The sequence below is a fragment of the Pongo abelii genome, chromosome 10, assembly GCF_028885655.2.
Source record: "Pongo abelii isolate AG06213 chromosome 10, NHGRI_mPonAbe1-v2.0_pri, whole genome shotgun sequence".
Taxonomy (NCBI): domain Eukaryota; kingdom Metazoa; phylum Chordata; class Mammalia; order Primates; family Hominidae; genus Pongo; species Pongo abelii.
Genome location: NC_071995.2, coordinates 47,359,583 through 47,384,351, shown reverse-complemented (window position 1 = coordinate 47,384,351; position 24,769 = coordinate 47,359,583). Strand labels below are relative to the sequence as shown.

General features: G+C 46.7%; 2 protein-coding genes, 1 non-coding gene and 1 pseudogene across 8 annotated transcripts; 1 reads left to right on the top strand and 3 right to left on the bottom strand.

Annotated features, from left to right (window-relative positions):
• Nucleotides 1-2,870: 2,870 nt before the first annotated feature.
• FAM186B (family with sequence similarity 186 member B) lies at nt 2,871-24,494 on the top strand. 6 transcript variants are annotated; one of them, XM_054527938.2, is made up of 8 exons: nt 2,871-3,128; nt 3,960-4,185; nt 5,127-5,309; nt 7,357-9,025; nt 9,547-9,739; nt 20,154-20,323; nt 21,023-21,213; nt 24,158-24,494. In XM_054527938.2, exons 1-7 carry the CDS (start codon nt 3,033-3,035, stop codon nt 21,168-21,170), a joined length of 2,685 nt encoding a protein of 894 aa, XP_054383913.1. In that variant the 5' UTR covers nt 2,871-3,032; the 3' UTR covers nt 21,171-21,213; nt 24,158-24,494. The 6 variants fall into 6 exon arrangements, 5 of the variants coding, with proteins under 5 accessions (XP_054383913.1, XP_054383909.1, XP_063567812.1 ...); XM_054527934.2 differs by having other exon boundaries at nt 2,871-3,308; XR_008512312.2 differs by having other exon boundaries at nt 2,888-3,308; nt 21,030-21,213.
• Nucleotides 8,939-14,192, bottom strand: LOC112135815 (Parkinson disease protein 7 homolog; annotated as a pseudogene).
• LOC112135814 (DNA-directed RNA polymerases I, II, and III subunit RPABC4-like) lies at nt 14,348-16,701 on the bottom strand. Its single transcript, XM_054527784.1, has 2 exons — nt 16,689-16,701; nt 14,348-14,663 (listed from the first exon to the last, which is right to left on the bottom strand). Exons 1-2 carry the CDS (start codon nt 16,699-16,701, stop codon nt 14,482-14,484), a joined length of 195 nt encoding a protein of 64 aa, XP_054383759.1. The 3' UTR covers nt 14,348-14,481.
• LOC112135914 (U6 spliceosomal RNA) lies at nt 15,540-15,646 on the bottom strand. Its single transcript, XR_002917145.1, has one exon. It is a non-coding gene; the product is annotated as a U6 spliceosomal RNA (small nuclear RNA).
• Nucleotides 24,495-24,769: the final 275 nt, after the last annotated feature.

Here is a 24,769-nt window from a genome sequence, read left to right as displayed (position 1 = left end):
TCGTTTTTGTTTTTTTTTTGGAGACGGAGTCTTGCTCTGTCACTCAGGCTGGAGTACAGTGATATGATCTCAGCTAACTGCAACCCAGGACTCCTGGGTTCAAGCAATTCTCCTGCCTCAGCTTTTCCGAATAGCTGGGATTACAGGTGCACACCACCACACCCAGCTAATTTTTATATTTTTAGTAGAGACAAGGTTTCACCATGTTGGCCAGGCTCGTCTTGAACCCCTGACCTCAAGTGATCCACCCGCCTCAGGCTCCCAAAGTGCTGGGATTACAGGCATGAGCCACCGCACCTGGCCAACTTTTTTTTTTTTTTTTTTAAGGTATGAAGTCTTGCTAAGTTGCCCAGGCTGGACTTCAGCTCCTGGAATCAAGCAATCCTCTTGTTTCAGCCTCCCAATCAATTCATTTTCTTTTATGTCTATATTTGTGAGCAATATTAGTTTGTAGTACTTTTTTTTCTTGTCATGTTTTTCTGGTTTTGGTATCAAGATAATGCTAACCTCAGCTGAGTGCGGTAGCTGAGCCTGTAATCCCAGCACTTTGGGAGGCCAAGGTGGGTGGATCACCGGGGGTCAGGAGCTTGAGAGCAGCCTGACCAACATGGTGAAACCCCATCTCTACTAAAAATACAAAAATTAGCTGGGCGTGGTGGCACACACCTGTAGTCCCAGCTGCTAGGGAGGCTGAGGTGGGAGAATAACTTGAACCCAGGAGGTGGAGGTTGCAGTGAGCCGAGATCGTGCCACTGCACTCTGGCCTGGGCAACAGAGTGAGACTCCGTCTCAGAAAAAATAAATAAATAAATAAAATAAAAATAATGCTAACCTCATAAAATGATTTGAGAAGTGTTCTTTACTATTCAATTTTTTGAAAGAGTTTTTATAGAACCGTATCTTTTTTTTTCTTAAATGTTTGGCAGAACTCACCAATTAAACTATCTGGGGCTGGAGTTTTCTTTGAGGGAAAGGTTTTTTATATTACGAATCCAATTTCTTTAGTAGATTTATGGATATTCAAAGCTTTTTTTTTCTTTAGTGAGCATTGATAGGTTATGTATGTTAAAGAATTTGCCCATTTCATCTAATTTACCAAGTTTATTGGCATAAAGGTTTTTCATATTGCCCTCTCATATTATTCCCACTGTAGAGTCTGTAGTCTCTTATTCTTCATGTTCGTAGCTTGTCTTCTCTGTTTTCTTCCTGGTAAATATGGCTAGAGTTTTATCAATTGCATTAATCTTTTCAAAACATCAGATTTTAGTTGCATTGATTTTCTTCTTTTTTTTTTTTTGTTTTCTATTGGTCTCTATTCTTATCCTTATTATTTCCTTCCTTCTGCTTATTTTGGGTTTTTTTGTTCTTCCTTTTCTAGTTTTTTCCTCTAAGCACTAATTTGGCGGCATCCTCAAAATTGTGATATGTTTCTATTTTTACTCAGTTCAAAGTATTTCATAACTTTCCCTGTGATTTCTTTTTTGACTCAGGGTTATATGGAAGTATGTTGCTTAATTTGTAAAATATTTGGGAATTTTCCAAAGATCTCTCAATTATTGATTTATAGTTTAATACCATAGTGGTCAGAGAACATATTTTGTATGATTTTAGCCTTCTTAGGTTAATTGATACTTGTTTTATGGCCCAAATTATGGTTTATATGATCATTGTTCAATATGCATAGGGAATAATATGTGTCCTGTTGTTGGGTGAAGTGTTCTATGACTGTCAATGGAGTCAAGTTGGTTGATAGTATTTTTCAAAACCTCTATACTTTTTATTTTTTGCTACTTCTATCAACTCCTGCAAGAGAAGTGCTGGAATCTCCAACTATAATTCTGGATTTACCTATTCCTCCTTTTAGTTCTGGAAGCTTTTTGCTTCATGTATTTTGAAGCAATGTTATTAGGTGTATACACATTTAGAATTATGTCCCCCTTATTAATTGACATCTTTAGCATTATGGGATGTTCCTCCCTCTGTATGTTTGTGTGTGTGTGTGTGTGTGTGTGTGTGTGTGTGTGTGTGTCAGGGTATCTATCACCTAGGCTGGGGTGTAATGGCGTGAACATGGCTCACTGCAGCCTTGACCTCCTGGGCTCAAGTGATCCTCCCGCCTCAACCTCTCAAGTAGCTGGGATCCCAGGCATGCGCCACCGTGCCTGGCTATTTTTTAAATTTTTTTGTAGAGGTAGGCTCTCACCATGTTGCCCAGGCTGGTCTCAAACTCCTGGGCTCAAGTGATCCTCCCACCTCAGCCTCCCAAATTGTTGGGATTACAGGCATGAGCCACTGAGCCTGGCCTCCATTTGGTTATTGATTGGCTCTAATTTTTAGAAATTTAAAATATTTTATTTAGGAAAATAACTTTTGCTAATTGCTTTTTCTTATTTTTAGACATTAATGTTTTGTTTGGGAGCACAACATTTAGTAATTTTTAAAAAGCAACAAGTCGGCCGGGCACGGTGGCTCACACCTGTAATCCCAGCACTTTGGGAGGTCAAGGTGGGTGGATCACGAGATCAGGAGATCGAGACCACCCTCACTAACACAGTGAAACCCCATCTCTACTAAAAATACAAAAAATAAATTAGCCGGGCGTGGTGGCACGCACCTGTAATCCCAGCTACTCAGGAGGCTGAGGCAGGAGAATCACTTGAACCCAGGAAGTGGAGGTTGCAGTGAGCCGAGATCACACCACTGCACTCTAGCCTGGGCTACAGAGGGAGACTCTGTCTCAAAAAAAAAAAAAAAAAGGCAACAAGTCAAGTAAATATATGTTAGGTAATGGACAAAAAGCTAGATAGTGGGGAGTCTAATCTCCTAATTCTTCTAATCAAACTGATGATGTCACTGGGGAGAAGAGGATCAGTTGGAACCTGGCGTTTGGCAGTTACCAGAGGAGCTGTGCCTGGGCAGAGGGTACCCAGGAGATACCCTGGTGCCCTTAACCTCCAAAGCAGACAACATTGTGTGTCCAGGCCTGTGGACCAGAGACACAGAATGTTTTGTGACTGACAGAGTGATCCAAAATGGAGAATGATGACCCCCCACAGTTGGTGACTCCCACATCAGTGAAAGCCATCATCCTGAGGATTGAGGCTGCCCAGCTAACTCGGGCTCAAGAGGTAGCCCCTGAGATGAAGGAATCACCCTTACAGTGGGATCTGATGTGGAGGCTGGGGACTGATCCCAGGTTTGAGCGAGATTCCAGCTCTGGGTCCTCAGAGGTCCTGGGATATTCAGCAACCCGAGTCTGCAGACAGATTAGTATAAATTATCTCTCTCCTAAACTTGGCCTATGCAGGGTGAGCTGAAAGCAACCACCCGCCTGAGGCAGGGCTGGGGCCGGGAAGCGGGCAGGAAGCTCGAGGATAGCCCTGAGGCACATCGTGGTGGGTCTTAGAGGGCAGGAGAAAGGACCCAGAATCTGTTCTTGGCAACCCTCCAGAATCTCCCAAGCTGAGCCGAGGAAGTTCACAGGGGTTGGGGAAATGGCCAAAGGCTCAAATAACCCTGTACACGAGGCTCTAGTACATTTTTTACTTGAGCCTCTGATCCTAGAGTTTCTTGGGGCCTCACTTTTCCAAGCTTCTGTTGCCTGTGGATCCTTGTGAGGAAAGACATCCAGAAACCCCCAGCAACCTCTGAAATTCTAAAGAAATGTTTGCTGTGGGGTTTTGGTATTCTATCTTTTCTTGACCTTAATAATCACAATGATAATAAAAGCTACCACTTTTGTGTAATGTGCCAGGCACTATTAAAAGCACTTTAAAATATTTAGTTCATTTAATCCTTATAGAAACCCTGTGACATAGGTACTATAATGATTCCCACTTTAAATATAAGAAAACTGAAACCCAAAGAGGCTAAGCGACTTGTCCAAGGTCACGCTGCTAGCATGTGGCTTCTGGCTCAAGTACACAGCCCTAACACTACAATCTGCTGCTTCTCTATAGGATATTTCTACCCAGCTCTCAGACATTTTGGACAATGTCAATTGTGTCATCAACCGCTTCCAGGAAGAATTAGGATATGATTTAAAAGAAAATGCCAAATCTCAGCAGACAGATCCAAAGGGCAAGAAGAGATTCATCTTGCTGGAAAAAATTGCCTCCTTCTCCAAAGATGCTAAGACGAAGGAGAAGCACCTGTATGACATTCTCCGCTGGCTGGGTGACTGGGGTGAGTTTGCAGGCTGGGCATCGTGCCTCCTCTGGGAGGGGAGTGTGGGTGGCGAGCACAGGGACAGCACAGGACACATCCCCTTCTCCAGTGAAGCATTCCACCACTCGTGTCACAGCACATCACCTCCATGCTCCTGAGGGGCAGACACAGAAGTGTCCAAACATCACAGATCATGACATTAGCTGAATATATGATGAAGCCTAAGTCACAGGTCCATTATGACATCTCATTTTTGTGCAGGATAGAAACTAAATTCAAACCCACATTAGCTATTTTATAGAGCACCCCTGGGTGATATTCAAAGCACTGAATGACCTTTACTGCATGGGCCTTGATGCCAGCTGTGAGCAACTGGTACAGCCATTTGGGTGTGGGCCAGCTGCATTAAACCCTAAAGCTAAGTGCTACCCCCCACTCAGCTCAGAGTCATCCCATCACAGGACCTGTGTGCTGTGTGCTGGATGCTCCAGTGTTGGAAGAAGATGGTATTGGGATGTGCCCTGCCCCCTGCATACTACCCCATGCTTGGAAGCTCTTAGTTCAGTGGTCCCTCGGCTGCCCTCAAGACTGACAGAGCTGTTGATTCTGCTTAATTAATTCAGTTGTCCAGATGTTGGACCAGGCAATGGGCATAGAGCAGTAACAAGTCAGATACCTCCCTGCTGTACAGACAATACTATTTAATGCCCATTGTGAATTTCTACACGGCAGGCCTCATGTTAACTGTTCCACATGTATTATCTCATTTAATCTTCACCCAGTTCTTTTATAGGGAAGGAAACTGAGGCTCAGGGGGATAAGTGACTTGCCCAACATCACATAGCTAGTAAGAGGTAAAATCAATGTGACTTCACAGCCACTGTAACCCCTGTGCTATAGGGCTGTGTCCCCCTGGAGGACAGACTGCTCTCAGCCTGCACCTCCCATCCCTTCTCCAGGTGACACTCTGACCTATGAGATCGGGCCCAGGAAGAGTGAAGAGGAAGAAGCAGCTCTGGACGAATGGATTGAAGTGACAGAGAAAGTGTTACCGCTGTCCCTCATTGCCACCACAAGAGGCATCGAGTCACTCACTGCCCTTTGCTCCACTCTCATTGAAGGACAAAAGAAAAGGTCACAAGGTAGGTTCTAGGAGCACCTGGCCAGGGAGCTAGGTGGGGACGGGGTGGAGCCATGGCAGGGGAAGTCAGAGGCTGGGCCTGGGGTCTTTCTGATTCTCCTCCATCACAGAAGTTTGATTTGAGATGGACGGGCAGTGGTGAGGGGCTGGGGGTTGAGCCCAGGCCAAGCACTGAGCAGCTCTGAGCTGTCCTTCAGCGCTAAGGGAGGTGTGATGTGGAGACAGGTCTCTGGCATGCTCACTGGAGCTGTGGCCTTATGTAGGTTCTGAGGAACAAAGCTGGGAGGCCAGGAGGGCTAGAGTTAGCAGCTAGAACCTGCAGACCATCCTCTCCTCACTCCAAACCCAGCAACAGAGCTAGGAAGGTTGGGGAGGCTCAGCCAGAGGCTGCTGCAGAGGTGGTCCATCAGCAAATAGCTGAACCTTGGCTTTTTACTCCCATCAACATTAGGAGAACCTGAGACTATCGAACTCGTACATTTTGTAGATGAGAACATTGAAGCTCAGAGAAGAGAAGGGACCACAAGGAAAGGCTGTGGCCCCACACATAGGTTTTCTGGCTTCTTAATCTCACTCAAGAGTTTGAATTGCATCTCTGTCAATTTCTGGTTGTATCACTTTGGGCAAGGACTTCATCTCTCTGAGCCTGTTTCCTCATATATAAACAGAAGAGGATTCTGCCTAGCTCCAGGTTTGTGGGGAGGCTTCCACACAGTGTGAGGTGTCTGACACCATGCTTGGAACATGCTCAGGGCTTAATTAACAATAGTTAACCATCAGCATTTACCATTGTTCCTCATGGCCAGCCTCATTATCAATCAAGTAAGGTCAGCAGGAGGGAGAAGGCGGGGAAAAGTGGATAAGGAAACAATCTCTTCTGCAATCTGTACCGTACTATGTCTTCAAATACACTTATTGTATACTTAGACCCTCGCTAGATTATAAACTTATGAATGATAAAGACTATGTCTTTATTTCTTTCTTTTTAGGGATGATTTATTGAGCACTTACTAGGTACCTGTTACTGCACTTGGCACTAAACATGCATAATCAAAGTCCTATGACATAGATTCTATGATTATCCCCATTTTTCACATTGGAAAACTGAGACACTGAGAAGTTAAGAAAATTGCCCAAGGCAAATCGGAAAGATGGGATTCAAACCCAAGTTATCTTATTGCAGAATCTAAACTCTGGACCACTAGGCCACATGGCCTCTCTGACAGTACTAGCTAGATGCTAGCCCAACTTCAGTATCCCTTAATTTTTGTATTTCCTCTACCCCTCATCTGAAGTTAGCATTGTTTTTTCCACCAGTGATGTTTATTAAATAGGCAGATGAATGGATGCTCCAAGATAATCACTCCACCAGCTCTATACATAGTAGGTCCAAGGGGGTACAATGACCACCGTGACCCAGCCTTTGAAAAATTGAGATCTGCTAATGGCAGGCACAATCTCTGTGTAGTGCATTTTCCTGGGGAGAGAGGGTCTGCTGCTTTCCTCAGAGTATCAAAGGGATCCCCCAAATGGAAAAAGACATTAGTTATTAAAAAAAAAAACATAAAACATGTGAACAGTTGGAGGACCATGTGATAAATTCTCCATAAGCACAGTCCAGTGCTAACGGGAAAGGGAAACCAGGCTTCCTAGATAGGTGTAAGGGGTTTGAGTAGCTGACAATAGGAGGCAAACACAGATACTGAGGCTGGGAAGTGCATGATTAGAAAAATAACTCTACCCCAGGAGAACATGGAAGACCAGGAGGATGCTGCAGTGAGCTGTGCTGGATTGCCTACACCAGGCCCTTCTGGTCTCTGCAGGTGCTGTGGAGCTGGCAGACCCTGAGGCTGGGCTCTGGGCAAGCTCTGCACTCAGCAGAGGTCTGTCCTGATAGCACCATCCCTGGCTCCACATACAGCCCCAGCTCCATACTCTCGCCAAATCCCTAAGGGGGTTGCCATTTTGGCCCTGCAGTGTTTGGAGAATCAATGCAATCCTTGGGACCCATGAAAAATCATTGACTTTTTTCTCTCCACCTCTCCCAGTGTCCAAATGCACCTTCTGGCAGGGCTGGCAGGGAAGAAGCCCACAGACATCTCCATCCCATCCTCAGCCACTGAGCCCAGAACAGATGCTCCAGGACCAGCATACCATGAACACGAAGGCCTCGGAGGTGACATCCATGCTGCAGGAGCTCCTGGACTCTACCATGTTCAGCAAGTGGGAGGTCAGGGCCATCAGGTACATGGCCACTGTGGTGGAGAACCTCAACAAGGCCTTGATCCTCCAACACAAGGAGAACAGGAGCCTGGAGACCAAATACAGGCACCTGCAAATGCAGGCAACCAAAGAGCTCAGCAGCCAGAGGCTGCACTTCCAGCAGTTCGTGGAGGTCCTTGAGAGCAGGAGGGATGCTCTGCTGAAGCAGGTAGAGATCTTAGGGGGAAGGTACCATGACCTTCTCCTGACGAAGCAGGCCTTGGAGTTCCAGCTGAAGAAGGCTCAGACTGCTACAGGTCAGGCAGAAGACCCGGCTGAGGTTTCTGTTGACTCCCCGGGTCCCTCTGAGAGAGAGACCCTCCCAAGGAAAGAAACAGTCACGGAGGAAAGCCAACAGGAACCAATGAAGGAGGAGCAGTTGTTCTCACCACTTCCCCCAAGTCCCATGGCCACGATGCGGGACAATGGTGCTTTAGCTGCAGGGCACCAGCCACTTTCCACCATGACTGTGCGCTCGAGGGTCGCAGATGTGTTCAGCAGCAAGGACACTGAGAGCCTTGAGCCTGTGCTTTTACCCTTAGTAGATCGCAGGTTTCCTAAGAAATGGGAAAGACCGGTGGCAGAAAGCTCAGGCCACAAAGACAAAGACCAGGAGGACTACTTCCAGGAGAAGGGAGGACTCCAAATTAAGTTCCATTGTAGCAAGCAGCTGTCTCTAGAGAGCTCCAGGCAGGTGACCTCTGAGAGCCAAGAGGAGCCCTGGGAGGAGGAATTCGGCTGGGAGATGCGGAGGCAGCTGTGGCTGGAGGAGGAGGAGATGTGGCAGCAGCGGCAGAAGAAGTGGGCCCTGCTGGAGCAGGAGCACCAGGAAAAGCTGCGGCAGTGGAAGCTGGAAGACCTGGCCAGGGAGCAGCAGCGGAGATGGATCCAGCTAGAAAAGGAGCAGGAGAGCCCAGGGAGAGAGCCGGAGCAGCTAGGGGAGGATGTAGAGAGGAGGATCTTCACACCCACCAGTCGATGGAGGGACCTGGAGAAGGCAGAGCTATCATTAGTGCCTGCCCCAAGCCGGACCCAATCTGCTCACCAAAGCAGGAGGCCACACTTGCCCATGTCTCCTAGTACCCAGCAGTCTGCCCTGGGAAAGCAGAGACCTATGAGTTCAGTGGAGTTTACCTACAGACCACGGACCCGCCGAGTTCCCACAAAGCCCAAGAAATCTGCCTCCTTTCCTGTCACTGGGACATCCATCCGAAGGCTGACCCAGCCCTCTTTGCAGATATCCCCTGCAACTCTTAAGGAGAAGGTGTACCACATGGACATGGAGGCCCAGAGGAAGAACCTGCAGCTCCTGAGTGAGGAGTCTGAGTTGGGGCTGCCCCACTACCTGCGCAGCAAAGCGCTGGAGCTCACCACCACCACCATGGAGCTGGGTGCGCTCAGGCTGCAGTACCTGTGCCATAAGTACATCTTCTATAGACGCCTCCAGAGCCTCCGGTAGGTCCTCCCTGGAACCCACCTGGCACCCACCCGCTGCAATATGTGGGAAAAGCCTAAACCCAGTGGGAGAGAAGGAACACAGGGCAAGGGGGGATGGGGAGAGCCACCCCAGGCCTGGACAGAGTCTCCTGAGTGGGGGCCTGGAAAGCAAGTCTGGCCTGGGGCCTTGGGCAACCCTTGAAGATGTGGGAAGAAGGGCACTGACCGCTGCTCTCCCTGTAGTGGGCTTTTCCTCTAAGCAACTTCCCTCTCTCTTCCTCTCTTCCCATGGCCCTGCCTGTAATCCACCTAATGTGCTCCCCTGTCTTTCCTTTCTCTTCCTGTTTCATCCCAGCCCTGAGGCTCCTCACTTGATACTACCTCCCACTTTTCTCTGCCCCATTTTCCCCAGCTCTCACCAGCCTCCATTTCTCTTTTTGCTCTAAGGAATTAAAGAAAACAAAGTCATCTCTGGTTAACAGACTTGGGGGATAGAGGAGGCCTCTCCACCCCCTAAATTGCTTCTCCTCTCTTCCCAGGCAAGAAGTGATCAACCATGTACAAATAATGAAAGAAACGGAGGCTTCCTACAAGGCCCAGAACCTCTACATCTTCCTGGAAAACACTGACCGCCTGCAGAGTCTCAGGCTGCAGGCCTGGACAGACAAGCAGAAGGGCCTGGAGGAGAAGCGCCGAGAGTGCCTGAGCAGCATGGTGACCATGTTCCCCAAGGTGGGCCTCCCGCCCCGACTCCACCGCCACTCCGCCTCCTGGGGTCAGCACAGCCAGTCGGCTTGGGGCCCGAAATGAACCCATGGGGATATGGCTGAGACTGCGAGACCAGGGGCAGAAGGGAAAGGAGAAGGCAGGATAAAGCCTCTGCACCAGGGAGAGGTGAAGGCAGGCGACGGCCTGAGCATAGGGGTGGGCGGCTTTCCAATCTGTTTCTGGGGAGAGCAACCCAGAGAGAGAGACGTCTCTTCAAAAAGATCTGTGGAAGAGAAGATTTCTTCCGGAGAAGAGGGGGCAGCTGGATCCTGCAGTCCTGGCTCTGGGCTGTGATTCTCCGTCCCCTGTGGTTCTCTGTGCCCTGCTCCTGTCAGTCTGGTGGCTCTCCAGGCTTGGTGCACAGCCGTCATCTTCACTGTCTTACAGGGACTTGCTTTGCTTCTCCCTGAATCAGCTCCTTGGCTTTCTGGATTCCAGGTCTCTTCTTCCTTGGTTCACCTCCTTGTTTTAGTAGAGTCCCTCCTCCACTCACTTTCTGACAACGGTTGCATGGGAGGTTAAGTCACTGAGACCCTGGTTGTCTGAAAATGTCTTTACTTAATATCTATCCTCACTCTTAATTGATTGCTTGGATGTGGAAATCTAGCTTAGAATCCATTTCCCCTCATAAACCCTCAAAATGTGTTTGTTTTGAGATGGAGTCTCGCTCTTTTGCCCAGGCTGGAGTGCGGTGGCACAATCTTGGCTCACTGCAACCTCCGCCTCCCAGGTTCAAGCTGTTCTCCTGCCTCAGTCTCCCGAGTAGCTGGGATTATAGGTACCCACCACCACACCTGGATAATTTTTGCATTTTTAGTAGAGACGGGGTTTCACCATGTTGGCCAGGCTGGTCTTGAACACCTGACCTCAAGTGATCCACCTGCCTTGGCTTCCCAAAGTGCTGGGATTATAGGCGTGAGCCACCACACCCGGCCACAATTTTTATTATTATTTATTTAAAATGTTTTATTGTATATATTTAAGGTTTATAACATGACGTTATAAGATACATATATAGTAAAATGGTTACCATAGTGAAACAAATTAACATATCCATCATCTCACATAGTTGCCATTTTTCTCTCTCCTCTGGCAAGGGCAGTAGTAATCTACTCATTTGGCAAAAATCCTGAATACAGTACACTATTAACTATAATCCAACACATAGAGCTTTCAGTTTCTTAGTCCTATGTATTTGCTACTGTGTATCCTTTGGTCTATGTCACCCCATTTCCTTCCACCCCCACCCCAATTATGGTAACCACTGTTTTATTTGCTGTCTCCTCAATTTGGCCTTTTGGTTTTTTTTTAGATTTCACATATAAGTGAGATCATGCAATATTTTTCCTTCTATGCATGGCATATTTCACTTAGCATAATGTCCTCCAGGGCCAACCATATTGTGGCAAATGGCAGGATCTCCTCCTTTTTTAAGGCTGAATAATATTCCACTGTATGTACAGTTATGCATCACTTAATGATGGTGTTGTGTTAGGGGAAATGTGTTGTTAGGCTATTTTTTGTTGTGTGAACATTATAGGGTATACTTCCACAAACCTAGATGGGATAGCCTGCTACACACCTAGACTATATGGTGTAACCTATTGCTGCTAGGCTACAAATCTGTGCAGCATGTGACTATTCTGAATACTCTAGGCAGTCAGAACACAATGGTGAATATTTGTGTATCTAAACATAGAAAAGGTACAGTAAAGATATGGTATTATAATCTTTTGAGACCATGGTCATATATGTGGTCCATCATTTACTGAAATGTTGTTATGCAGCGCACGACTGTATATACCAGAGTTTCTTTCATTTGTCCACTGATAGGCACCTCAGTTGTTTCCGTATCTTGGCTACTGTGAGTAATACTGCAATGGACATGGGAGTCCAGATATCTTTTCAAGGTGGCGATTCTGTTCCTTTGGGTATATACCCAGAAGAGAATCCCTGGGTCATAATAATTTCATTTTTAATTTTTTTAGGGGCCTCCGTACTGTTTTCCACAATGGCTGTACTAATCTACCTTCCTATGAATAGTGCACAGGGTTCCCTTTTCTTCACACCCTTGCCATGACCGTGTTATCGCCTGTCTTTTTGATAATAGCTCTTCTAGCAGTGTGAGGTGATAGCTCATTGTGGTTTTGATTTGCATTTCCCTGATGATTAATGATGCTGAGCACCTTTTCATATACTTCTTGGCCATTTTTATGTCTTTTTTTTTTTTAAAGACATCAAGTTTATTAGAGCAACAGTGTGCAACAGAATGGCTGCCCCACAGACAGAGCAGGGCTGTCCCATAGGCAGAGTGGCCCAGAGTACCTATGTCTTTTTTGGATGAATGTCAATTGAGGTCCTTTGCCCCTGCTTTTTTTTTTTTTGAGACAGGGTCTCACTATATTGCCGAGGCTGGTCTTGAACTCCTGCTCTGCCTATTTTATTATTTTTAGTTTGCTAAATGCCTTGTTTATTCTGCAAACAAGGCTTAGAAAAAAAAAAAAGAAATGTACAGACACACTTTGTAGGTTGAGAAATCTCTGTGTAGTTGTGACTTCACAACTATACTTCGGCAAAAGCAGTAATGATGGTGGCTTCTGAACACGTTAATCTACCATTGTTTTATCTAGAGCGAACACAGTGAGAATGGATTCCTAATGGCCTGTTTCTCTAAGTGATCGTCACATTTTGCTGCTCTAGTCTTATTTTATTTTTATTTTTTTGAGACAGAGTCTCGCTCTGTCGCCCAGGCTGGAGTGCAGTGGCGCGATCTCAGCTCACTGCAAGCTCTGCCTCCCAGGTTCACCCCATTTTCTGCCTCAGCCTCCCGAGTAGCTGGAACTACGGGCACCCACCACCACGCCCGGCTAATTTTGTTGTATTTTTTAGTGGAGACGGGTTTTCACCGTGTTAGCCAGGATGGTCTCCATCTCCTGACCTCATGATCTGCCTGCCTCAGCTTCCCAAAATGCTGGGATTACAGGCGTGAACCACTGCGCCCAGCCACTTGCTGCTCTAGTCTTTAAGAACAAGTGGAGGCTTCACTTGAGCTGCCATCTCCTTGCTGCTCAGGGCTTCAACAATTGTAAGCACAAACTCAAAGCTGGTCTTAGGCCCTGGGCTTGTAAGAATTTCAGGCCGTCCTTTTCCACACGATTCTCAGAGTAGGTGTAATGACTTCCATTCATCATTTTGTCCTTAGCAAGCGGGAGTGTTGTAACTTTACTTCCAAAACTGATTTCATGAGCCATCAGAGCAGTAGGACCTACACAGATGGTGGCTATAAGGCCCTTCTGGTTCTCCTGCTCCTTTAGTATCTCCTTCACAGAAGCAGACTCAGGTAAATTCTGTGCACCCAGATTACCTCCTGGTAGAACTTGCTATGTCATATGGTCCCTCTTTTTTTGCATCTTCAAGACTGGCATCAGGACAAATGAAAACATCATGGCTACACTGTACTGGGTCTTTTCCAGCCAGACCTGCAATGGTGACCTTAATCCCAGCTCGCCTCATGACATCTACAGGATGACCGTCTCCATTTCCTCTGCTCCTTTAGCCAAAAACTCAAAATAATAATTTAAAAATCAGGTTATATGTTTTCATGCTATTGTAGAACTGTTTTATACTAAAACTTTAATTTATATAATGTGAATTTTCCTAACAATAATGTGAGCATATTTTCATGTGCTTATTTGTCATCCATTTATCTCCTTTGGCAAAGCGTATTATTGGGTTGTAAAAATTCATCCCATATTCTGGATGCAAGTTCTATACCAGATCTGTATTTCGTGGATATTATCTTTCAGTCTGTGGCATTCTTTTTTTTTTTTTTTTTTTTTTTTTTTGAGACAGAGTCTTGCTCTGTTGCCCAGGCTGGAGTGCAGTCATGCTATCTTGGCTCACTGCAACCTCCACCTCCCGGGTTCAGGCGATTCTTTGTGCCACACCCTCCCGAGTAGCTGGGATTACAGACACCCGCCACCACGCCTGGCTAATTTTTGTATTTTTAGTAGAGACAGGGTTTCACCATGTTGGCCAGGCTAGTCTCTAACTCCTGACCTCAAGTGATCTGCCTGCCTCAGCCTTCCAAAGTGCTTAGGAGTCTCGCTCTGTCGCCCAGGCTGGAGTGCAGTGGTGTGATCTCAGCCCACTGAAACCTCCGCCTCCTGGGTTTAAGCGATTCTCTTGCCTCAGCCTCCCAAGTATCTGGGATTTACAGGCATGCGCCATCATGCCCAGCTAATTTTTGTATTTTTAGTAGAGATGGGGTTTCACCATGTTGGCCAGGCTGGTCTCAAACTCCTGACCTCTGGTGATCCACCCGCCTTGGCCTCCCAAAATGCTGGGATTACAGGCATGAGCCACCACACCCAGCCTGTGTAAGACATTTTGAGAGCAAGAGACCAACCACATTCATGTAACTTTTATTATAATATATTGTTAACATTGTTCTATTTTGTTATTGTTATTAATCTCTTACTCTGCCTAAGTTAAAAATTAAACTTTATCATAGTTAAGTATATACAGGAAAAACAGTGTATAAGGTTTGGTACTGAGGTTTCAGGCGTCCACTGGGGTTCTTGAAATGTATCCCCCGAGGATAAGGGGGAACTAGTTTATGCAAAACCGAAAGCTATACAACAATGAGAAACATTAAGAGGGAAATTTCAGGTGTAAGTGAAGACATTCCTCTGAATTCCCAGGTTTCACTGAGCATCAAAACCTACCAATCTTTCAGTCCTTTTCTTGAATATTATTCTGTATACACATTCTCTGCATCTGATTGGATCCCTGGATTTTATTTCATTTTCTGCATGACATTCTCCACAGATATATATCATTGGCTGCTGCTTTGGGGGTTGAATGTCCTGGGTGTCATTGTGAGCCCCTTTTTACTCTGAGTGTCTTTCTAGTTTTGGCCCAAGTACCCACCACAAACTCCAACCCACCAATTCCCTACCTACCCAGCACTGAGAAATGGCATCTTAATAATATTTATTCTTTCAATTCATGAGCATGCTGTATCTCTCCAGTTATGTCTATTTATTTCAGTTTTATAGGTTTATTATTCAAATACTCTGAAGCTCTGTAATTAGGTGCGTACACATTTAAGATTGTTTATGTACTCTTAAAAATTTGACCTTTACTATTTATTTTTATAGAGATGAGGTTTCACTATGTTGTCCAGGCTGGTCTCCAAATCTTGCCCTCAAGTGATCCTGCCACCTTGACCTCCCAAAGTATTGAGATTACAGCATGAATCACCTTACCTGGCCCAAAATTTGGACTTTTATCCTTATGAAATGGCCCTCTTTCCTTTTTTTTTTTTTTTTTTTTTTTTTTGAGATGGAGTCTCGCTCTGTCACCCAGGCAATACAGTGGCACCATCTTGGTTGGCTCATTGCAAACTCCACCTCTCAGGTTCAAGTGATTCTTGCACCTCAGCCTCCTGAGTAGCTGGGATTACAGGTGCCTGCCACCACACCTGGCTAATTTTTGTATTTTTAGTAGAGACAGGGTTCGCCATGTTGGCCAGGCTGGTCTCCAATTCTCAACCTCAGGGGATCCACCCACCTGGGCCTCCCACAGTGCTGGGATTACAGGCATGAGCCACCCACACCCGGCCGTTTGTTTCTAATTATATTCCTTGCTTTTCAGTGTACATCAATATTGATATAGTCACTGCAGCTTTTTAAATATTTTTTACTATTTGCATGGTATACCTTCTTCCACTCTTTCACTTTTAACCTCTGTGTCTATATATTATTTATTGGAATACTTCATGAATTTGTGTGTCATCCTTGCACAGAGGCCATGCTAGTAGTCTTCTCTGTATTCCAATTTTAGTATATGTGCTACCAAAGTGAGCACTGTATCTATATTTAAATTGGGTTTTTAATTGATATTTTATAGTTGGGTCTTGCTTTTTTATGCAATCTGTCAATCTCTGCCTTTTATTTGGTGGTTTTAGGCTATTTATATTTGATGTGATTATCAACGCAGTTGGGTTTAAATATATAATTTGCTCTTCATTTCTATTTGTCTTATCTGTTTTGTTTTTTTTCCCTCTTTTCCTGCCTTCTTGTGGAGTAACTGAGCTTTTCAAGTAAATTCATCTTATCTCCACTCCTGACATATTACATATTAGCCATACCTCTTTGTTTTGTTATTTTTTATTTTTATTTTTTGAGAGAGTCTCTCTTTCTCTCTCTCCCAAGCTGGAGTGTGGTGGTGCAATCTCAGCTCACCATAACCTCCACCTCCTGGATTCAAGCGATTCTCATGCCTCAGCCTCCGGAGTAGCTGGGATTACAGGCGCCCGAAACCATGCCTGGCTAATTTTTTTGTATTTTTAGTAGAGACAGGGTTTTGCCATGTTGGCCAGGCTGGTCTCGAACTCCTGGCCTCATGTGATCCACCTGCCTCAGCCTCCCAAGGTGCTGGGATTACAGGCGTGAGCCACCATGCCCAGCTTGTTTTGTTATTTTATTTTTATTATTATTATTTTTTTGAGACAGAGTCTCACTCTGTTGCCCAGGCTAGAGTGCAGTGGCATGATCTCGGCTCACTGCAACCTCCACCTCCCAGGTTCAAGAGATTCTCCTGCCTCAGCCTCCTGAGTAGCTGAGATTATAGGTGCACACCACCACGCCCAGCTAATTTTTGTATTTTTAGTAGAAACTGGGTTTCACCATGTTGGTCAGGCTGGTCTCGAACTCCTGATCATGTGATCTGCCTACCTCGGCCTCTCAAAGTGCTGGGATTACAGGCGTGAGCCACTGCCTAGAGCCACTCTAGGGTTTACAATATAAATCTTTAACTTATCATAGTCTACTTTCAAATAATATTATTTCATGTGTAAGAACCTTACAATAGTATACATCTGTTTCTTCCCTCCTGGCCTTTGTCCTACTGTTGTCATACATTTTGCCTCTTTGTAACTTATAAATCCTCTAATGCAGTTGGCCCTCTGTATCTATGGGTTCTGCATCTGTGGATTCAACCAACCACAGATCAAAAATATTTGGAGAAAAAAATAGATGGTTGTGTCTGTGCTGAACATGAACAGACTTTTTTTTCTTGTTATTCCCTAAACAATATAACAACTATTTAGATAGCATTTATATTATATTAGGTATTATAACTAATCTAGAGACCATTTAATATATACAGGAGGATGTGGGCGGGTGATATGCAAACACTGCACCATTTTATATAAGCATGTGAGCATCCACAGATTTTGGTGCCTGTGAGGAGTCCTGGAGCCAATACCCCATGGATAGCAAGGGACAACTGTACATTGTTATTACTTTTCCCTTAAGCAAAGGGAAAAGAATAATCTATTTGCCCCCACACTTAACATTTCCAGTGCTCCTTACTCTTTTGTATAGATCCAAATGTATTTTGGGTATCATTTTCCTTCTGCCTGAAGGATTCCTTTAACATTTCTCACACTGCTCATCTGCTGGTGATCAATCCTCTCAGCTTTGGTGTCTGAAAAGGTTTATTCAGCTTTCAGTTTTGAAAGATGTTTTTGCTGGATGTAGAATTCTAGGTGGGCAGTTTTTTCTTTCAGTATTTTACAGATGTGAACACAAACTCTTCCCAGGGATATATGAGCTCTGAGGATGGTTCTGCCTGTTCTTGCCCAGTGATTCTTCCCCTAGCCTTGGTGGTTTCCTCCCAGGCCTGCACAGAGACTTAACGGGACCCCTCTGCAGAGCTTTGGAGATTCCTTGCCGTTTGGCTTCCTCCTCTCTGGTACTCTGGTTTTCAAATTCTAGTCACCTTGGCTTCCTCGATCCCCAGATGCTGTCTCCTCATCTCAGCAAGGCTGCTGGCTTCTGTTTGGGTTCCCTGCCCTGTGCTGGGGCCTGGACATTGTCTCATTTGTTTCATTCCTTTTGGGGATCATTGACCTGCACTGCCTGTTGTCTGAATGGGTATACATCATTTTTTCATCTATTCCGTTTGGCCTACTAGTTGTTTACAGGAGAATAGTAAACTAGTCCTTGTTATTCCATTATCACTAGTTTATCTCCTCAAAAAAAATCCTATACTATTAAGATTCATTTTAAATGTTAAAAGTTCCAAGAATTCCTATATACTAGTAGTTTTACTTTTTATTTATTCAATTTTTGTACAATTTTAAGTATGTACTTACATTCTTGGGCTCTTGGCAAAAAAATCCATTGCCCCTCAGGGGACCATGCCCTATGGGTTAGGAACCATATGGGTTTAGGCCAACAGAATGAGAAGGTATCACTCACTCTCTTAATCTATACACTTGGAGCCTATCCTCATCTTTTCCATGTCCTTACTGAGACCTCATGTTTTTCCTCTGAAAACTAACACTAGCAGAAACGTTACTCTTTCACCCCCTCCCCACTATACCTTGGCAGAATTCAGTAAAGTAACCATCCAAAATGTATAGACCTGGTTTTAACATTCATACATCAAGTACAACCCAAATAAATCCCAAGATGTTATGTGATCTGGTTATGCCATTGTATCCATTATATCCCATTCAGAGATACAATGCTCACTCACCTGCCAAAAATAATAAAAAAGTAACCCCAATCTTTAATTGGGTCACTCATAATCACTAAAGTGGGTCCAACTTATAATTCACAATCATGAGATTTTCTCTTTTTTTTTCCTCTCCTCTGCCATTCTCTCATATCCAGAAACCTCTTTAAACTCCAAAACACTGTCTTTGACACCCAAACTTCCTTTTCTCTTTGTCTAGATAAATGATTACTAATCTATGGGCCATAAACCACTGAGGGATAATGGATCCATGTGTATACCACTAATTGTCTATATACTGAATTACTAAAAAAAGAAAAACTTACATTGGAATCCTTGAAACTTCTGACATTTAAAATAAATGCAAAATAGTATACATTTTTTAAAAAAGGCCAAAGAGATAACAGCTGAAACTTGGGAATAATGGAATAAAAGACTCCTATATTCTCCTCTTTTGACTTTATTTTATTTATTTTATTTTTTTTGGAGACAGAGTCTCGCTATTGCCAGGCTGGAGTGCAGTGGTGCGATCTCGGCTCACTGCAACCTCTGCCTCCCGGGTTTAAGCAATTTTCCTGCCTCAGCCTCCTGAGTAGCTGGGACTACAGACGCACGCCACCACACCCAGCTAATTTTCGTATTTTTAGTAGAGACGGGGTTTCACCATGTTGGCCAGGATGGTCTCAATCTCTTGACCTCATGATCTGCCTGACTTGGCTTCCTAAAATGCTGGGATTACAGGCATGAGCCACCGCACCCGGCCTTGACTCTTTATTATAGATATATAGATATAGATTTAACTTCTTTGTCTTCTTTAATTTTTTTTTTTCACTGATGTTTTGTCCGTTTCTAGATTCTCTACAACAGATGTAAAACAGGAACCCAGCAAATTAGAATTCATACCCTTTGGGACGATTAATAATTTTGTCCCCATTATACAAGTATTGAGTTTATATCCATATCCATCTTTCATATGGCAGGAATAGCTCTGTGCACCACTCATGAGTATGGGATCTTTCCTTGCCAGACTCCTTCATTTGCAACACTGGCTTTGGGATGAGCAGCCCTCAGCTCGAGACCTGAGGCTCAGGCTGCCAGGAGCAGAAAAGCAGCAAGTGCCAACGTGGTCCCTAGGGGCAGCTTGGAGGGCTTGGAGGATCCCAAAGTTGTGAGTCAGAGCCTGCTGGGATCTGCCCTAGGGTTGGGTCAGGAGGTACCACCTGCCCCCGAGTCTTGAGCGGCAGTGGCCTGAGTCTAGGGGAGGCAGTATGCTGAGGCATTGGTGCGAGGGCTGGCATCAGGCAGCTAGAAGAGCCTTGGCCATCGAGGTTTCATATCACCTTATACCAGTACAGATAATCTCCTAGAGGCATCTTGACTTGCTGTTTGTTTTGGGATTGAGAATGAAAGGGACATGACAATTCTTTGAGTGGCTGTGAAGGTTCCCCCAGCTCCTCACCCAGTGCCAGGGCTGGGGCTGGACGAAAAGATACCCAGTGCAGTCCAGGCACAACCTGGCCCCCTGCCATGAACCCTGCCTGGAGCTGCTCTCATGGGTTCCAGCTGCTCTGGTTTCATTTTCTTCCTTGCTATTTTGCCCATTATCCAGCTTCCTCACAACAAAGGAGAAAACAGGAACTAACACAGCAAAAAAGAATTCAAGGAGTTTCCAATAAAGGTCTGATACCTCGTGGTCCCACAGTTTCTAATTGAAGGGATTCCCTGGGCCTTACCCTCTCCACTCAGCCCTGAGTCCAGCAGGGGCACTAACAAACAGACAAAGCCTCCTCCCAACCTAGAGAGGAGATAACTTCCTATTTCCCTGATGCCTCTCTGCTGGTTCCTCTAGCTCCAGCTGGAGTGGAACGTTCACCTGAACATCCCTGAGGTCACCTCGCCAAAGCCAAAGAAATGCAAGTTGCCTGCAGCCTCACCCCGGCACATCCGCCCCAGCGGCCCCACCTACAAGCAGCCCTTTCAGTCTAGGCACCAGGAATGTGTGCCCCTGCAGATGGCCCGGTAGGTTCTGGGAAAGCTGAGGGGGCAGCAGCTGTATGGGTGAAGAGGCAGGGAGCAGGGGTACCAGCCTGGGGAGGTGGGCAGTGAAGTGAGGGCACCAACAGGCCAATATCACCCTACGAGTTGCAAAGCGCCTGTCTTCTCAGCTGCCCTCCCCAATGCTGGCCACTGACCCACAGGTGGGCTGTGTGTCAGTGTGTGGGCTTCAGGGGCTAGCCTGACCAGTGCATTTCAAACTATGCGATGGAAAGACTCTAAGGACCCACACCTGAAAACTTATAACCTTTCTACCCTGAGCATCGATTTGGCATCTGCCGTTGGTCTGTCCTATAAACAAGCCTGAACCTCCCCACCATGTGACCTGCAGGCTCTGGAGATACTGTGAACCTCTGGGGAGCTAAAAGGAACCCGGTCCACACCTACCCTTGCATGGCCTAGATCAGGGCTTCTGCCCCAGGGCCTGTTCCTTGAAGGACAGGGGCCAACCTGGGAAGCTCTTCCAGCAGCTCCTCGGCCAGAGGAGCCCCAAGGAAGTGAGATTCAGACTCAGTGTTGGAGGGGAGACGAGGAGGGCAGTGACACACTTGATTTGAGAAGGGAAGGAGACAAAGCTCACTTGGGCCTGGTGGCTCTGGAGAGTCTCTTGCATCTCAATCTCTCTCTGTTGCTTTTCACATTCTCCAAACCCCCGACTCCCAGCCAACAGGGGAAGCAGATGGAGGCTGTCTGGAAGACCGAGGTGGCCTCCTCCAGTTACGCAATAGAAGAAAGGACCCCTGCCAGCCTTCCCTGGGACCAGCTGAGGGGACACCCAGATATTCCCCGGCTGTTGACACTGGACGTGTAGTCCTCCTGCCACAAAAGCCTGAACTTCCTGAAGGCCCAGTAAGGTGCGAGGCTGATGGTCAATGTGGATCCTCCCCAATAAATCTCTCTCCAGGCTTTAACAATGACCTAATTTGCTATCCCACACCAGACAGAGAGAGGCTAACCTGGTTCCTCTGCTCGGCAGCTGTAAGCGGGGTCCCCGTGCCAACAGCACTTCAGTTCTGGTGAAAGGTTTCCTTAGTGTCTCAGAGGCCACCGGGGGGCTTTTCCTTCACACTGGCCTCCTGGGCTGCACATAAATTCTGAAGAGCCCCATCTCACCCTAGCCTTGGGGGTGGTTCTCAGGGGAGCCAGCTGTAGGGAGGGAGAGATGAGGGAGCCCTTGGACTGCCTGAGAAACCTGAGCCTTGGGCCTGGGCCTGTCACTTCCTTTCCTTACTATCTTCAAGAACGGTCCCTAGAAAGAACAGCTGAGAGGACAGAGGTGGGACTCCAGGGGCCAACAAGAGGCTTTTCTGGTTAGAAAAGTCTTAGCTCTCCTTTGCCTCTCTGGGCTTGTAGATGTCACTACTGAAGGCTCAAGGCTCTTTTAAGGACCCTCTCTACATGAGCAATCTCATCTGCCTTCTGTGACCCTGGCCCTGCGTCAGTTACAGATCCCCAATGGGGAGAGGGTCCTGATGCCTCCAGTCTAGACCTAACCAGAGCCAAGAGCCAGAAGATGCTGGTGCTTCCCCCATCCTCCAACTGGAGACCTCAGTGAGACAGGGAGGCATAGTAGCATCAAAGAGGGCCAGTCCCTGGCCGCACCTGCGCTCTGAAATCGGCCCGAGAGTCCCAGCATTCCAGCCCACCCAGGGCAGAAACCTGGTTTCCAATTCCTGGAGGGTTTCCAAGGGGGATGTGCATGTGTGTTGCTATTGGTTGTTGATTTAGATACAGCAAACAGAATGGAGAATAACCAAAACAACACTGTGGGAGAACACTGTAACCCAGTGGTCAACTGGGGCCTGGCCTGGCCTGGCAGAGATTTGGTTAAACTTACCCAAAGACCTCCCCATTGTGGGGTCTCTCCTCTCCGCATCCCTTCCCTGCCTGGGCTCTGCCCAGCTTCTGAGTCTCGGGCCAGCCCCTTTGTTCTTTCCACACACGGAGATATGTGCACATAAATATCAGGGGTACGCACCCCACTTGAGCCCATACACTCATGACGTCAGTAACTTTCTGAAAATATAGAGGGATAGTGAGAAACGGGATTCATGTTGAACAGCACCAAGCAGCAGCCTCCTTTCTTCCCTCTTTCCCCGCCTCTCTGGTAAAACACGCACAATTCTAAAATTCCTTCATGTCTCAAGCAGAGCTGTTCCACCCACACCCAGGCCTCCACTGGGATCCCAGTTTCAGGCTTAAGGCACTTATCAAAATATTGTTCCCAGCAAAGACAGCTTCCCCTTTCTAAGGGAACTTAGATGAAGACAATTTTCTTCCTGCTTTCAACCCTGTACCTGTTTACTGTGTTGATCTCACCACCAGGTGCAGAGGTAGAGCCTGCTGTGCTGTCTTCTTTACCCACATCCCAGGCTGCCACCACCTCCCTGTGTGTCAGGCTGCTCCTGATGTCTCAGTGTGGGGGCTCCCTGCATTGTCTTGGGGTCCGCTATTTTGGCATGAGGATCTGCTGGTCTCTAACAAAAGTTCTGTCTCTGCCCAGGCTGCTGCTACCTGAGGGTGGTGGCCATGCTGCCTCCTTTGGGCGTGCCCTCCTGGACATTGCTTCTTTCCCTGAAGTGCACCTTTTCTCGGGCCACCTGCTCCTGGCCCACCATGAGTCCTCACATCTACTTGCTGCATGGTGCCGGCTCACTCGCCTCTTTGTGGTCCTGCCGACCTCGCTGGCTCCCCTGGCCATGTTGTCTGGTGCACAGCCCCATCTGGGTTCATAACTAGGCCCGACTTCATGCCCCATTCTCCTGGTCTGCCTGAACAGCACTGACAGCCTGTTCGTCTCCGAGCCCACTGGGGCATCCTCTCGGCATGTGAGGGAGGGCTGCTCATCTTCCCTCCATGGTTTGAGAAGCTAGAAGATTGCATCCCTCAAAACCCAGCAGCCCCCCTTCTCTGAGATTTTTTTCAGCTTTGTCTTACAAGCATGTCCCCTGGGTTCACTGTCTGACAGGTGGGAGAGCTGTGTGTGTCTGCAGACCCCAAATGCTTTCTGTAGCTGGACAATCTTAGCCTTGACTCTGAGCGCTATGCCCTCCCCTTGCTCAGGGTCTGTTCCCGCACAGCTAAAAACACGCTGGTACAGGCCGGGCATGGTAGCTCACACCTGTAATCCCAGCACTTTGGGAGGCCGAGGTGGGCAGATCACGAGGTCAGGAGATTGAGACCATCCTGGCTAACATGGTGAAACCCCATCTCTACTAAAAATACAAAAAATTAGCCGGGCATGGTGGCGGGTGCCTGTAGTCCCAGCTACTCAGGAGGCTGAGGCAGGAGAATCACTTGAATCCGAGAGGCGCAGCTTGCAGTGAGCCGAGATTGCGCCACTGCACTCCAGTCTGGGGACACAGCGAGACTCCATCTCAAAAAAAAAAAAAAGAAAAACATGCTGGTACATATGTGTGCACCGAGATGCACATGAACAGACTCACACAGGCATCTAACATGCTGGAGACGACAGGAGGGCTTACAATGCGGCCTCTGGGAAAGAGACTAGATGGGGCTAGGGCCGAGGAAACACGGATGGATGGGAAGGACCAAAGAAGAATGAGGGGAGGGAAGAAGAAGTCTTTTGTGAGGTCAGACAAAAGGCAGATTCGCAGGAAGAGAAGCAGAGCCCCTGGGACTTGGGAGGATGTTGTGTTGAGCAGTTCTGTGTCCAGGCTGAGTCTGGGCTCAGCTCTGGACTTGGCTCTGGGAAGTGCTCAGGTGCGGGATGGCACTCACATGGCCTGGGCCTTGTCTCAGTTACTCCCCTACCTGTAACTCTATTAACTCTTGCAGTGCCTCAGCAAGCCAAAGGAAGGAATGCCAGGAACCTACAAATGAATCCGCTTAGCTTGTTCAAAAAAAGTCAAGCGAGTCACTCCCTGGAACCCAAATAAGCCAGAAGGATCAAGACAGCCCCAGTCTCCACTGCATCTCTTAGCCAGTGATTCTCAACCTTCCGAGGGATGGAAACCCACAGAGAACTTGGTTGAAATGCAGGTTCCCAGCTGGTGCTTTTAAAGAAACCCTCTGGGTGTTGCTGAGTACTCCTAGCACTTTGAGAAACACTGTTTCCCTCCTGCAGTCCCCAAACTCTACATTTTAATAAAATAGAGGTTGGTTTATTTTAAAATTCTGTCTCATTGCTGAAACCCACACCTCAACTCAGTTTTAGAACCCTCTGAGTGTTGTCTGTGTCCTTTGGGAGCAAACATGCCGAGATAGCTGTGATTGGCACCTGGCACTTAGGTGTCAGTAACTCTTCATTTAATCAAAATATGGACAGATACATCACTGACATGCCAGTGATCTGCATGAAAGCTCAGAAGGTAAGAACAAAAGGAGATACCAAATACAGACCAGAGCCAGGTGTCATAAGGTGGGAGGCAAAGGTGAGCGTGTCTCTGA